The sequence below is a fragment of the Pan paniscus genome, chromosome 23 (assembly GCF_029289425.2).
Source record: "Pan paniscus chromosome 23, NHGRI_mPanPan1-v2.0_pri, whole genome shotgun sequence".
Lineage (NCBI taxonomy): Eukaryota > Metazoa > Chordata > Mammalia > Primates > Hominidae > Pan > Pan paniscus.
The window spans coordinates 34,769,624-34,785,482 of record NC_085927.1 but is presented as its reverse complement, the minus strand read 5'-3'; the positions used below and the strand labels follow the sequence as shown (position 1 = coordinate 34,785,482).

Genomic DNA, 15,859 nt, shown 5'->3' with positions numbered 1-15,859 from the left:
AGCCACTGCGCCTGGCCACCCTGAGCTATCTTCTCACCAATATTCCTCAATTTCTGTGCACCTATCCTTCTAGAATACTAATTGGCAACACCCTAACTGTATCATTATGATCTACTTCCATGATCTACTTGGAGGCATGATCTACTTCTATGATCTACTTCCGTGGTCCAGCAGTCCTGCTTCTTGGACCTAGCCCTCAGATATCCTGGCGTGAATAAGGAAAGTCACATGTACTTGGATATCTGTCGTGGCATCATATGAAAAAGCCAAACTCAGGTAACTCTCCAACTGCCCATCAATGAGTGAACATGCGTCCCTACACAGGTACGCAACACAGAGATGTAAAAGAGCGAGGGATACATCTATGGGGACCCACATAAAAAGGTGTTCAGCTGGGCGTGGTGGCTCACGCCTGTAATCCCAGCACTTTGGGAGACCGAGGCAGGCGGATCACGAGGTCAGGAGTTCCAGACCAGCCTGGCCAACATGGTGAAACCTCGTCTCTAAAAATACAAAAATTAGCTGGGCACAGTGGTGCCCAACTACTTGGGAGGCTGAAGCAGAAGAATCGCTTGAACCCGGGAAGCGGAGCTTGCAGTGAGCCGAGATTGTGCCACTGCACTCCAGCCCGGGTGACAGAGCGAGACTCCATCTCAAAAAAAAAAAAAAAAAAAAAAAAAGGTGCTCAATGTGTATCGCTAATCGAAAAAAAAAATAAGTTGTAAAACTATGTAGTATGAGTCAGTTTATGTAAAAAGAGAAAGGGCAGGCTATAATGAATTAATATTTTAATTAATTTTAAGCCCATTTTTGCCTTATGCTTATTTGAAAATATTATCTTGCAATTATTAATCTTGACTCAGCTCTAGGAAAATTTCTTGGCTGGGCGCAGCGGCTCACGCCTGTAATCCCAGCACTTTGGGAGGCTGAGGTGGGCAGACCACCTGAGGTCGGGAGTTTGAGACCAGCCTGACCAACATGGAGAAACCCCGTCTCTACTTAAAATACAAAATTGGCCAGGCATGGTGGCGCATGCCTGTAATCCCAGCTACTTGGAGGCTGAGGCAGGAGAATTGCCTGAACCCAGGAGGCGGAGGTTGCGGTGAGCCTAGATCATGCCATTGCACTCCAGCCTGGGCAACAAGAGCAAAACTCCATCTCAAAAAAAAAAAAAAATTATCTAAAGCAAATTAATCAAAAGCGAACAATTCTAGCTGCTACCTCATACACTAATATCTTTTGTGCACACTAGGATGACTTTAACAGGTATGTGATGTATGGTGGGGTTGAGTTTGTCTGTTTTCTTTTTAAAATTTCATTTTCAGGCAAAGGTTTTGCAGTTACAATTAGTCAAGCTGTGGGGCCAGCAGGTCCTAACTGTACATGCGCTGTGGGAAGTGATGGTGTTGGAAGGCTGCCCTGAAGGGCCCTGGGGCCTCTTCCCCCTCACCTATTCACATTCTGATATTAAAAGCCTATTTCACTTTAGTCTTAGGTGTACTCAACCACAATGGCAAGCTAATTTTTCTATTTTTAGTAGAGATGGGGTTTCACCGTGTTTGCCAGGCTGGTCTTGAACTCCTGACCTCAAGTGATCCACCCTCCTCAGCCTCCCAAAGTGCTGGGATTACAGGCGTGAGCCACCGTGCCCATCCCAGCTGATGCTTAATAATAAATGCTACAGACTGATTTGTTCTTTACTCCTTCCAGGTGAGCATATGTTTTACCTCCCATTCAATCTCCACACTGATGGGCAGAAGTGAGCTGTAGGTCTTGGAACTCTCAAGGAGAAGGGGAACTCCAATTTGCATATGCAGAATCCAAGCACGTCAGCTCAAGTCCCCACAAGCAGGTGGGCTTATTTCTCAGATAATAAGATGACCCCCCTGCAGCCTCTGCATCACTGCAGACCAAGCCCGGCTAAGCCTTACTGTGCTGTTGTGAAGGTACTGCTCCCAGATCCTGGCTGTCAGCCCCTGTCCAGCATCGCAGGGCAAGTCTGGAGACACGATCATGTGATTGACCAGGGCTGATAGGTGAGTCCTCACGGTGGACAGGTGTCTGCAGTAGGCCAGCCCTGTTGAGGGAGGGAGGGAAAGTGTCATCATCCACCACTGAAGCCCCTCACTTTGTCTCATGGGACTTCCCAAGTGCTGTCCCACCTCAAATTTTTTAAAATTTTTGTTTTGAGACAGAGTCTTGCTCTATTATTTATTATTATCATGGCTCACTGCAGCCTCAACCTCCCAGGCTGATGCGATCCTCTCACCACAGCCTCTCGAGTACCTGGGACCAGAGGCACACGCCAGCATGTCTGGCTAATTTTTAATTTTTTGTAGAGACGAGGTTTCACCATCTTGCCCAGGCTGGCCTCGAATTCCTGGACTCAAGTGATCCTCCTGCTTCAGCCTCCCAAAGTGCTGGGATTACAAGCACAAACCACTGCACCTGGCCCACTCCTGATCTTACTAAACGCCATGACTCAGTGAATTCTTGTCAACTTCCCCTTTTCCAGACAAGGAAGACAGAGCTTTATGCACTTGCTGGCTGGACTGCTAAATAGCTCTATAACCCTAGGGAAGTCTTATCACCTTTCTCAGCCTCAGTCAGGGTGATGGCACCCTTCTCTGCTCTAAGCCAAAGCATTTAATTCATAGGCTAGAGGCAGAGAAGGGGGGAGAAAGGAAGGTGGCCAGTGACTCTGTGGGCTTGCTGTGCCTCTGTCTGCCTCTAATCCATACAGCAAGAAAGAGAATGTGAAACGTGGACAACTCCTGTTCAAATTGCAGCTGAATATTTATCCAAAAGAAAGGAAATCAAAGATATATCTGCACCCCCATGTTTACTGCAACACCATTCATGATAGCCAACATACAAAATCAACCTAAATGTCCATCAGTGAATGAATGGATAAAGAAACCGTGGTGGCCGGGCGCAATGGCTCATGCCTGTAATCCCAACACTTTGGGAGGCCGAGGCGGGCGGATCACGAGGTCAGGAGATTGAGAACATCCTGACTAACACGGTGAGACCCCGTCTCTACTAAAAAAAAAAAAATACAAAAAAATTAGCGCATGGTGGCCGGCACCTGTAGTCCCAGCTTCTCCGGAGGCTGAGGCAGGAGAATGGGGAGAACCCAGGAGGCGGAGCTTGCAGTGAGCTGAGATCGCGCCACTGCACTCCAGCCTGGGCGACAGAGTGAGACTCTGTCTCAAAAAAAAAGAAAGAAAGAAAGAAAAAAAAGAAACCGTGGTATACAAATGTGATGGAATATTATTCAGCCATAAAAAGAATGAAATCCTGTCATGCGCAGCAGCATGGATGGAGCTGGAGGTTATGTTAAGCAAAAAAACGCGAGGCACAGAAAGACAAATATCACGTGTTCTTACTTATAATGGGATCTAAAAAAGTAGTTTTCATGGAGGTGGAGAGTGGACTGGTGGTTACCAGGGGCTAGGAAGGGAAGGAGGTAGAAGGATGCAGAGACGTTGGTTAATGGTACAAAAATACAGTTAGATGGAATACGTTCTTGTATTGGATGGTATAGTAGGGAAATTATAGTTAATAATTTATTGTATATTTCAAAATAGCTATTATAGAAGAACCGTAACGTTCTCCAAATGAAGATAAATGTTTGAAGTGATGAATTTCACAATTACCTGGACTTGATCAATACACAATGGATACATCTATCAAAATATCCTATGTACCCCTAAAATATGTAGAACCACAATATATCTATCAAAAAATAAATAAAAAACAGGGCGGGGCACAGTGGCTCAAGCCTGTAGTCCCTGCACTTTGGGAAGCCTAGGTGGGCAGATCTGTTGAGCCCAGGAGTTCAAGACCAGCCTAGGCAACATAGTGAGACCACATCTCTACAAAAAAATACAAAAAATTAGCCAGGCATATTGGCACCTGCCTGTAGTTCCAGCTACTCATGCTTGTAGTTCCAGCTACTCAGGAGGCTGAGGTGGGAGAATCGCTTCAGCCAGGGAGGTAGAGGGTGCAGTGAACCATAATTGCGTCTAGCCGGGGTGACAAGGCGAGACCCTGTCTCAAAAAACTAAAATAAAAGTAGAAATTTTAAATTTAAATTAAAAAAAATACAAAAATTGAAGCTGGATTAAAAAGGCCCCCCCAAGTCAGTAACCAGGGAGATGCTGACAGGGCATCAAGTTTGCTTTCAAAGATGGCCCTGCCTTCTTAAAGCATATCCACCAACGTGCCACCCCTTATCTGGCCCACACTGGCACCTGGAGGGTGTTAGGTAAAGTGCCTCAGCAAATGGCAGCCTGTGCTGTTTGCTCTGGCTGTGCCCCTTCCTTCTGGCTCTCCAAGACTATTTCATCCTCAGTTCTCAGAGAGAACCCTGGACCTTCTGGAGACTGCAGACTAAACTTTAACAAAAGAGACAGTCATAGTGATGATGATGATGAGGAGGAGGATGATGATGATGACGATGATATAATAGCTAACACTTACACAACACACGCTGCATGGCAAGGAACTGTTCCCAGAGTTGCATAACTATTTTTGTTGTTGTTGCTGTTTTTTGTTTGTTTGTTTGTTTTTGAGACGGAGTCTCGCTCTGTCACCCAGGCTGGAGTGCAGTGGCGCGATCTCAGCTCACTGCAAGCTCCGCATCCCAGGTTCACGCCATTCTCCTGCCTCAGCCTCCCGAGTAGCTGGGACTACAGGCGCCCGCCACCACGCCTGACTAATTTTTTGTATTTTTAGTAGAGACGGGGTTTCACCATGTTAGCCAGGATGGTTTCAATCTCCTGACCTCGTGATCCGCCCACCTCGGCCTCCCAAAGTGCTGGGATTTCAGGCATGAGCCACCACGCCTGGCCCAGAGTTGCATAACTTAACTCATCCCATTCTCCCCACAACCCTAGGAATTAGTTACTATTATTATCTCCATGTTTTTTTTTTTTTTTTTTTTTTTTTGAGATGGAGTCTTGCTTTGTCACCCAGGCTGGAGTGCAATGGCGCGATCTTGGCTCACTGCAACCTCTGCCTCCTGGGTTGAAGCGATTCTCCTGCCTCAGCCTCCCAAGTAGCTGAGACTACAGGTGTGTGCCACCATGCCCGGCCAATTTTTTTTGTATTTTTAGTAGAGACGGGGTTTCACCATGTTGACCAGGCTGGTCTCGAACTCCTGACCTCAGGCAATCCACCCACCTTGGCCTCCCAAAGTGCTGGGATTATAGGCGCGAGCCACCGCGCCTGCCCATTATTTCCATCTTACAGATGGGGTAAACTGAGGTAAAAACCGGTTATGTCACTTGCCCAAGTCGCATCGCTGGGATCTGAAACCAGGTCACCCCGCTCCAGAACTCAGGTTCTCAGTCACCATTAGGGATGAGCCACATTGTCCAAAGACATTGCTCCAGACCCATCTCGACCCCCCCCACCCCTTCCTGCTTCCATTTGGGTCCAATAAATACTTGCCCAATGCCTGCTTCATGCCAGGTCCTGCATTAGGCACTGCGGATGGGTGGCAACAGAACAGATAAAACCCCTGTCCTAGTGAAGTTACACTCTCCCTGCCTCTCCAGGCACTCAGGATGTGAGCTCCACTGCTGTTTCACAGACCCATGCAGGTTGTATTAAGATGTTTCTAGAATTCCTGAAAATACACACACATTTTATCTTCCCCATCTAGGCTGTCAGGCTGGGGAAATAAAACTGAAAAATCAAGGTGGCAGAGACAGATGTGGTGGCTCATGCCTGTAATCCCAGCACTTTGGGAGCCTGAGGTGGGTGGATCACCGGAGGTCAGGAGTTCGAGACCAGCCTGGCCAACATGGTGAAACCCGTCTCTACTAAAAACAGAAAAATTAGCTGGGTGTGGTGGCGGGTGCCTGTAATCCCAGCTACTCAAGAGGCTCAGGCAGGAGAATGGCGTGAACCCAGGAGGTGGAGCTTGCAGTGAGCCGAGATCAAGCCACTGCACTCCAGCCTGGGTGACAGAGCGAGACTCTGTCTCAAAAAAAAAAGACAGCAGAGAGGAAAACACAAAGCTTTTGGAGTCAGACATGCCAGGGTTTGAGTCTCAGCTCTACTGCTTGTTAGCTGTGTGACCTTAGGCAAGTCATCTTGCCTCTCTGTGCCTTAGTGTCTTCATCTGTTAAACAGGAATAATCATAATACAAGTATTATGAATTTAATATTTAAGTTTTGGGGGAGGGATAAGGTCACCTTACTCTTTCTGCTGCTTCTGCCCACGAGAGAAGGAAACTGACATTTATTGAGCACCTACAGCATGCAATACTAGGTGCTGGGGCTTTCTACATGGTCCTCATTCAATCCTGAAAACAAATCCTCCACTGTAGCACCTGGGGATGCAGTGGTGATTAAACCAAATCTCTGTCCCCAGGGGACCCCACTGTCCACTGTCCTCTCTCAGGACCCAGGGGTAAAATTTATCCCGTCAGTAGACAAGAAAACTGAGGCTCAGAGAAGTTCATGTAACGTCACTGAAACCAGACATCTAGGGAATAGAGGAGGAGAGGTTCAAACTCCAGAGCCAGTATCTTTTGATATTGCTGGCATACAGCAGGCACCAATAGCTGCTCCACGGAGACACACTGGCAATGGAGCCCTATACGTACATCCATAGAAGGCTCTGGAGAGGATCTGGTACTTCATATTGTCACAGAGAAGTTTCAGGGGAGCCCTGCAGGTGGAGAAAGAGGGAGATGCTTAGAATAGATCCAAACACAGCCCAGATTTTCTGGAGAGGATAACCATGTGTTATCTCTAAAGGGCAGATTAAAATCAGCCAGTCAGAGAGACTGTAGGGAGGGCTGCTATTACCTCTACCTGTACAGCATCATTGCCTCTTCTGCTACCAGCCCCCTGATTTTCCCTTGAGAAATCACGCTCTCCACAACTGTCTGTGTGGTTTGTATGTGGATGACTCTGCCCACTACAGGACTCAGGTTGGAGTCACAGTGACTGGGGCAGAGATGGTCATGTGACCCAACCTGAGCCAATGAGAATTAGCCCTGGGACTTTTGTTGGAATTACTAGGTAACAGACACTTTTCTGAATGGGTTTCTAAGCCAGTGGGATATAGGGCAGTGGCTGCTGGGAGCCATCTTTGCCACTGCATAGGAAGCACCTGTCTGAGGATGGAACCATCATAGAGGCAAGCAGAGCCAAGAGCTGAAGAAACAGAGATTCCTATTTCGATCATCTGTATCCAGCCATGCCTGAAGCCACTGTGCCTCTAAGCTTCTCAGTTACACCAACAAATTTCCTTTTGTACTTGAACCAGTTTGAAGTGGGTTTCTATCACTTGCAGAAAGAGTTCTGATTTGTAAAGTGATCCAGCTGAACCAAGCTGAGCCAAAGTGGGATTCAGAGTCTGGCTGATTGCTAAGCAGGTGATGCCTCAAAGCTTCTCCTTGCATGGGAATTTTTGGGAACTTTTTCGGCTGAAAGAGGTGAGAGGAGTCAGATTCTAGCATTGTTGGAGAAATCCAGGACTGCTGAAAGGAGTGTTGTACACTCTCGTAGAGGATAGAATGGAAGAATATCTGCATATTTGTTCTCAGGACATCCCAGGAGACATCCAGAAAAACAGGTAGACTGGGGCAGGGCAGAAGGAGCATAGCTGAAGTCCTCCACTTAGGCACATTGAGACAGTTAGGAACATTAAACAGTAAAGAGTTCCCCTTTGTGCCCTCAGGTTGATGAGGCTCAGACTTGCTCACATTACATCAGAATAGGATCACATCAACAGCTTTCCCACTGTAGACTTCGCTTTCTGCAAGGTAGTGAGCTCTCCATCACTCCAGGTGTGTAAGCAGATGCTACAACAGGGGAGGGGGCAATGGGTTATAGCAGCCTTTCTCACTGGTCCACGGACCATCAGCCCAAGAGTTACTTGGAGTTTCTCCAACATGTGGATTCCTGGGTCCTGCACATACCTACTCAGTCAGGACCTCTAGGAAGTAGTCCAGGAACTGATATGTTTTGCCACCTAGCCCAGGTGATTCTAATGCATGATAAGAGAATCTCCAGGCGGGGCACGGTGGCTCATGCTTGTAATCCCAGCACTTTGGGAGGCCAAGGCGGGCGGATCACTTGAGGTCAGGGGTTCGAGAGCAGACTGGCCAACATAGTGAAACCCCATCTCTACTAAAAACACAAAAACTAGCCAGGAATGGTGGCCCATGCCTGTAGTCCCAGCTACTCGGGAGGCTGAGGCAGGAGAATTGCTTAAACCCGGGAGGCGGAGGTTGAAGTGAGCCGAGATCACGCCATTGCACTCCAGCCTGGGCGACAGAAAGAGACTCAGTCTCAAAAAAAAAAAAAAAAAAAAAAAGAATCTCCAGTAATATTAGCACTTCTCAAACTTTAAAGTATACGCATGGTCTTGAAACCATGTTAAATACAGGTTCTGATTCAGCAAGTTTGGGATGAGAGACTCAGAATTTGCCCAGGTGCTGATGCTGGTTCACGGACCACACCCTGAGGAACTAGGGGATTGGATGACTTCAAAAATTTGATGCCGGCCCCCATCCCTTATATCCTATGGCTGATGACTGGACCACCCACTAGGACAGAAGCCCCGCAAGGACAAAAGGGTTCTATTTTCTCAGGCCAGGCCAGGTTGCACCAGGGGAAAACAAAACCAGTCTCATGAGTTGGCTGAACAGTTTCAAAGAGACAAAGGATCTATGGGCAAACAGAAGATGAGCTTGAGATTTAACTTTATATAATAAAACAGTAAGTGTCATTTACTGAACAGTACCATGTGCAGGTGCCACATTCTGGCCACTTTAAACCATTACCTGAGCTGGTCCTTACCACAGCCATATAAAGTTAAGAACTGGAATTTCCACTGTGTGGAGGTGCAAACTGAGATGTGGTTGTCGTTAAATAATATTTCTGGGATTATTTTGCCTTCTAGGTGTATGGTAGGGCTGCACTTACTGTCCCCTTGTGGATGGGGCCAATGGGCTGTGAGTGGATATGACATGTGCTGCTTTTGGGCAGAGCCTTTTTATCGTAGGTTCCAACCTCTGCAGAGCTACCTTTCCCTGTCATTGTAACTGGCAACATTCAAGATGGTAGCTGCTCCATCACCCAGGCCCTTTAGTGTGGAAAAAACAGCCACCAGCTGACCCATGATAGAAACACAGCACGCATGATAAATAAACTTTTGTTGTAAAAAAGCCACTGAGGTTTTAGGACTGTTTGTTACTGCAGCATAACCTTGTTTATCCTGACTATTACATGTAACCTCTAACAGCTAGGATTTCATGGCCAGGATTTAACCTATATCTGCCTGAGTCCGCAGGTTATGCTCACTCTGAATTCAGTGCAGGGTAAGACATGGGCATCTACAGATCTCTGGTACATCCTTCAGCTCCCTCCATCTGCAGCTCAAGCCCCTCATACCTCTCATGGTTGCAGCCATTGGTCGAGCTACCATCAGCCGAGCCACTCTGTGAACAGGATGAACAGGAGGACTTCCGGGGACTGGGCTGCCACAGGGATGGGAGGTTGCTTACAGAGACGTCCATCAGATCCTGGGGCACTGTGGTGGATAGAAGGAGAGGCAGAAGAATCACCCTGGTTAAACCTATGTGGGTCACAGAAATCTCACCCTAGAGCAAGCAGCTCACCCGCCCCAGCCAGCACAGAGATAGGAAAAGACCCTGAAGATGACAGTAGGAAACAGCAGCCCTAATCATCCTTGAGTCTGCCTGATCCAATGAAAGCCACCACCAAAATCTGGGGCAGAGCTGATGACAGCCAAAGAGAAGAAGAGGACACAGAGAGCTAAGAGCCAAGAAACCAGGCCCAATCCCAGAACAGGAGGCCAAGCCTCGCCATGTTGTCACTTAGTCATGTTCACAGGATGCTGCAGGAGGGAAGGGGAGCCTGCTGGATGATTCTGGAGAAGAGACAGGCCTCATGGCTGAGATGGAAGGGAGCCTGACTCAATAGACGAGGCAGGGCACCCAAGTGCCAGAGACCCAGTGAAGCCCCTGCTGATGAAGAGGGCACCTGCGCTGTCCATGGTACTGAGGCTAAAGCTGCTCCAGCAAGTGGGTCTCAAACATATTAGCGACTCCCTAAAATCACGTGGGAAGCTTGTTAAAAAGCAATATGCCTGCCCCACACTCCTGGCCTACTCAACTAAATCCTAGAGACAGAGCTCTCAAATCTGTATTTCTAAAGCAATTTTGATACAGCAGGTACATTCGACAGACTCTGATTTCCTAACTTTTGGACACTGGTGATTCCTGACCAGCCACTCTCAGGATACAGCAACTCATAGCTTCCTTTATTTATTTTTCTTTCTCAGCTTCATAAGAACTGGAGAGTCTACAAAACCACGTAACAAACATACTGGGGACATATGCATTACCATTTCTATAGTCAACTTCCTGGCCTCTTGGTAGTCCTAGACAGGTGCAAAAGCTTTATTTTCTTTTTCTTTTTCTTTTTTCTTTCTTTCTTTCTTTTCTTTTTTTTTTTTTTTTGAGACGGAGTCTCGCTTTATTGCCCAGGCTGGAGTGCAGTGGCATGGTCTCAGCTCACTGCAAGCTCCGCCTCCTGGGTTCACGCCATTCTTTTATTTTCTTTAAAACAGGGATCCATAAAAACTTTTTCTGTAAAGGGACAGCTAGTAAATATTTTAGTGTTTGTAAGCCATTTGGCCTCTGTCATAAGCACCTGATTCTGTCGTTCTAGTGCAAAAGTAACCATAAACAAAATGTAAAAAAGGAAGCATGCACCTGTTCTAATAAAATAAACTTTATTTATAAATACTGAAATGTGAATGTCGTATCATTTTCATGTCACAAAATATTACTCTCCTTTTGGCTTTTTTGGATCATTTAAAAATTGAAAAAACATTCTTAGCCCATAGGCTGGTACAGAATGGGGGTGAATTCAGCCCATGAATCTTAGTTTTCTAATCCCTGCTGTAGGAAGTGAAGAGAGTTGCACACTTTTTTTCCCATATGTCATGGTCCCCACAGGACAACTGGTAATACCCCTCTTCCTTGGGCCCCAAGGTAAGGGAGAGTTGTGGAACTGGTCCTCTTGCCATCAGAGCTCCGTAGCTGACAAGGTCAGCCCCTACCCACTGACAGAAGAGGAAGCTGCCTATACGATGTAATTCTTGCAGCCACCAAATGTGGCTTGTTACACTATTCTTCCCCATGTAGACTCACCCATGAGCTAGCCAAGATCAGTAAGCCCCTGTAAAATGTTCTAGAAAAAAAGCCCCAGTTCTTAGCCAATCTCAGGGATGCACTGACCAGTTTAGCCCAAGCATGGCAACCATACCTTCCTCCATCTCAGCCTCTCACACCCACATCCATGCAGACATCACCAATTGATCCCTTCGCTACTGAACCTACAACACTGCAAGCTGCCTTCCATAGGGTGGAGGCTGGACAGCAGGAGGGCATCAATCCCTCTGCCTCCATCTCCCTTCCTGCCTCCATCTCCCTTGGGACCAGAACTCAAATGACAACATGGCAGAGGTGGCTGGCACCCAGCCCCTGGGGAAGGGGAGATCCCAGACATTACTGGGGGGCTGCTCCTTCGGGCTTGGCGTGGGGAGAGTAGTGTCCCATCTGGATGGCTCCCACTGACTCCCTCTGGCCACCACCAGCATGGACCGGCCTGCAGGAACCATCATCCAGGCAGGGCCCACAGAGACGGAGGAAGTGCTGCCCAAGAGGTCGGGGGCAACTTGAGACACAAAACAGAAAGAACCAGTGAGGTGGGGGTTCTGCGGTGGGCAGGACACTGAGACAGCTGGAAGAGCCCGTTTCTGGGGGCTCCAACCCTCCCCATTCCCGGCTCCACACAGCTCCCACATTCACTGTGTTCAATTAGAAGAAAGAATGCTGATTTTTATAAAGTGCCAACTATGCGCTGAGTGTCAGGCTAGGAAGTTTACGACCTGAGCAAACCTAAGGAAACCAGTTACTGTTCTTCGCGACCCTGTGAGGGATGCATCCTCCCTCTTCTATTTTGCAGAAGAAGAAACTGAGGCTCAGAATGATGGCATGACTTAATCACCCAAAGCCCTGCCAGGCAGTAACAGACGTATCTAGTCTTTTTGATTGAAGTCCCTCTCCTCTTTCCACTAACAACTGCTGTCCCTACTGAGTACAGTACTATCATTAACCCCTTTTACAGATTAGAAAACTGAGGCATGGAGAGTTTAAGCAACATGCCCAAAACCACCTAGCTAATGAGGAGAGGAGCCAAGATCCTAACCCAGGGGATTTGACTTTTTTTTTTTTTTTCTGAGGCAGGGTCTTGTTTTGTCATCCAGGCTGATGTACAGTGGCACAAACGTGGCTCACTGCAGCCCTGATCTCCCAGGCTCAAGTGATCCTCCATCCTCAGTCTCCTGAGTAGCTGGGACTACAGGCACGTGCCAGCATGGACAGCTAATGTTTTAAAATTTTTTGTAGAGTTGGGGTTTTACCATGTTGCCCAGGCTGATCTCGAATTCCTGGGCTCAAGCCATCCTCCCGCCTCAGCCTCCCAAAGTGCTGGGATTATAGGCATGAGCCACTGTGCCTGGCCTGAGGACTTGACTCTGAGCCTACTCTTTCTCCCTCAGCTGTTTCTCATAGGCACTTGTCTCTCCACACCATCTGTTCTCAAAACAGGGCAATCCTGTTGATGCTTGGAGACACTTTGGGTTTTCACGCCTTGGGGATTAATTAGGTGCTACTGTCATCTAGTAGCTGGAGGCCAGGGATGCTGCTCAACATCGTAGAATACACAAGGCAACCCCCACACAAGGAATTATTCAGCCCTAAATGTCAACAGTGCTGAGGCTGAGAAACCCCACGGTAGACCAGCATTATCCAATAGAAACACAATCAAGAGGCTGGGAGGTGGCTCACGCCTGCAATCCCAGGACTTTGGGAGCCCGAGGCGGATGAATTGCTTGAGCCCAGGAGTTCCAAGTCCAGCCTGGGCAACATGGCAAAACCCCATCTCTACAAAAAATCCAAAAAAAGTAGCCAGGTATGGTGGCTTGTGCCTGTGATTCCAGCTACCCAGGAGGCTGAGGTGGAAGGATCGACTGAGCCCAGGAGGTTGAGGCTGCAGTGAGCCATGATTGCACCACCGCACTCCAGCCTGGGCAACAGAGCAAGACCCTGCCAAAAAAAAAAAAAAATTACAATTGAGCCACATATGTAATTAAAAAAAATTTCTTTTTTTTTTGAGATGGAGTCTCGCTCTGTTGCCCAGGCTGGAGCGCAATGGCACAATCTCGGCTCACCAAAACCTCCGCCTCCTGGGTTCAAGCAATTCTCCTGACTCAGCCTCCCGAGTAGCTGGGACTACAGACATGTGCCACCACGCCCGGCTAGTTTTTTGTATTTTTAGTAGAGATGGGGTTTCACCGTGTTAGCCAGGATGGTCTCAAATCTCCTGACCTCGTGATCTGCCTGCCTCGGCCCCGCAAAGTGCTGGGATTACAGGCGTGGGCCACTGGGCCTGGCATAATTTAAAAATTTTTGTAGCCACATTAAAAGGTTAAAAGAACAGGTGAAATCAATTCCAACAATATATTTTGTCTAACCTAATCTATCCAAAATGTTACTATTTTAACATCTAATCAATATAAAATTATTGAGACTTTTTTTTTTAACAAAGTCTCAAAATCCAGTGTGTATCTTACACTTCCAGCACATCCCCATTTGCCCTGGAGACGTTTCAGGAGCCCAGTAGCCACATGTAGCCCATGGCTACCCTGCTAGACAGTACAGAGACAATCTCAGAAGCAGAGGGGTCTGAAAATGCCCTTATCTGATGTGAACCTGTCCACATATTTTGGAACTTGTCCTTGCCTCCCCAGAGCACAGGGGCAGGCAAAGAACCCAGTGGAGACAGGGCTGATGAGACACTGAGAGGCAGCTTAGAAACATCTGTGGTCACATCTCCCCTCCCACAGGGTGAAATCCTTTATATTTAAGGCATATATCTGCAAATTTCTTCTGTTAAGAGCCTGACAGTAAATACTTTCAACTTTGTGGGCCATATGACCTCTGTCACAACGATTCACCTCTGCTGCTGTGGCATGAAAACAGCCATAAATGATATATAAATGAATGGATGTGGCTGTGTTCCAATAAAACTTTATTTACAAAAACAGGTGAGTGGGCCGAAATTGGCCCATGAAAAGGGGTTTGTTGACTTCTGATTTAGGCATTCTTTCAGATAGAACTTCTTACCTCTTACAGATGGAAACCTCTCACAAATGGAAACCACAGGATGACTGTTTTTCTTAAGCCTGTGCGGCTCAAGCCCCAGAAAATCAACCAAGGATGCAGTTGCCATTTCCATGTGGGTTGAAGTTGACCTTGAGACTGAAGGGAGTGAAACCACAATGCCCTCTCCCTGCCAGTCAAAACGATGTGCATGGAGTGGTGGTTAGAGGCACAGGCTCTGGAGCCAGACCCCCAGCGTTCAAATCCCAGCCATGACAAGAATTAGTTGTGTGATCCTGGACTAGTTGCTTAACCCTTCTGTGCATCAGTTTCCCCTTGCAAAATGGGGGATGGTGATGACAACCTGGGAGGGCTAATGGTGAGGATGGAATGAGTTAAGATAGGGACAGTGGGACAGCAGACAGAAGTGGGCCTGGCACACAGTGGCACTCAAGACACCATACCTACTATTGCTTACTGAGCGTCTGCCAAGCATCAGGCCCCATGTCAGGTCACCAGGTGTTTTAGAAATGATCTTGCTGATTCCTCAGAATATGCTGCTGGTGGGGACTGCTGTTACCCCATTCTACAGAGAAGGAAGTGAGGCCTGCGGAGGACAGGTCACTTAACCACACCGCAGTGGCAGAGCTGAATACAGTGATGCCTTCTTTTCTCTAAACCAACGATTCTCAAGCAGAGACAATTTTGCCACCCTCCAGAGGACACCTGGCAATGTCTAGAGACATATCTGGTTGTCACAACTTAGAGCAAAGTAAGTTTGCTACTTGGCATCTAGTGGGTGCTCAACATCCCACAATGCACAGGACCACCTCCTACAACAAAGAATTATTCCATCCCAAATGACAGTAACGCTAAGGTTCAGATGTCCAATTCTAGGTAAACTGAATTAGTTGGGAGTTTCCTCAAGGGCAGACAAGGATCCAAGTACAAGTTCCAAAGGCACATCAGTAAGGGAGAGGCAAATTGAGACAAAGAAAAGGGGAGGGAGTAAAGGGTTAGTTGCCAAGCAAGTTACCAGTAGAGGTAACTGTGCTCAATCTCCCATGGAAGCTCTGGGAGACTGTGCAGAACATGTATGTCAGAGTTTGCCTCACAAAGGGAGAGGGAGCTGGGACATTGATACACTAACTCCTATCAGCCATGAGCTGAGGGCTGCTCCAGGGAGGCACTGGTTCCCCGATGCTTCCAATATGCCCCATCCCTGGCCAGAAGGGACTCTTGTGGCCAGAGAAAACCCTCAGGCAAAGAGATACTGAGGCAGGGAGCTGCAGCTGGTAGCTGAACAGCATGTACAGAATGGGAAATGCTGAGGATGTGGGTGAGCACAGCCAGTGTCCTCACTGTTCCACTGGCCTTCATCAAGCCACAGGAGGATGACATGGAGAATCTCCAAATAAATTAAACACCCAGCACTCTGCCTAGCTCCCAGCGGGAGTGTACACATTGCCTGTTGGATGAGAAGCTGTGGAGTTTCCTGGGAAGGCAACTATAGGGGATCTGGCCCTCTCTGACAACTGGCTCTCGAGTAGAACTCTTAATGAATGTTGGTCTTCACAGGGGTGGGAAGCCCAAGTTCAGGGGCAACAGAACAGACGCTGGCTCGGCATCCCAGGGGA

At 47.7% G+C, this 15,859-nt stretch overlaps 1 protein-coding gene across 2 annotated transcripts in view; it reads right to left on the bottom strand.

Moving 5' to 3' along the window:
* The window catches only part of SGSM1 (small G protein signaling modulator 1), a 120,983-nt gene that overhangs the window by 41,065 nt on the left and 64,059 nt on the right, over positions 1–15,859 (bottom strand). Inside the window, exons 13-16 of one of the 2 annotated variants that reach the window (XM_034949039.3) lie at positions 11,569–11,733; positions 9,421–9,559; positions 6,621–6,685; positions 1,932–2,077 (exon numbers count right to left, since the gene is read on the bottom strand). In XM_034949039.3, coding sequence (XP_034804930.3) covers positions 1,932–2,077; positions 6,621–6,685; positions 9,421–9,559; positions 11,569–11,733 — 515 coding nt within the window. The remainder of the gene's footprint in view (positions 1–1,931; positions 2,078–6,620; positions 6,686–9,420; positions 9,560–11,568; positions 11,734–15,859) is intronic. The other variant, XM_034949038.3, reaches the window with a different exon arrangement.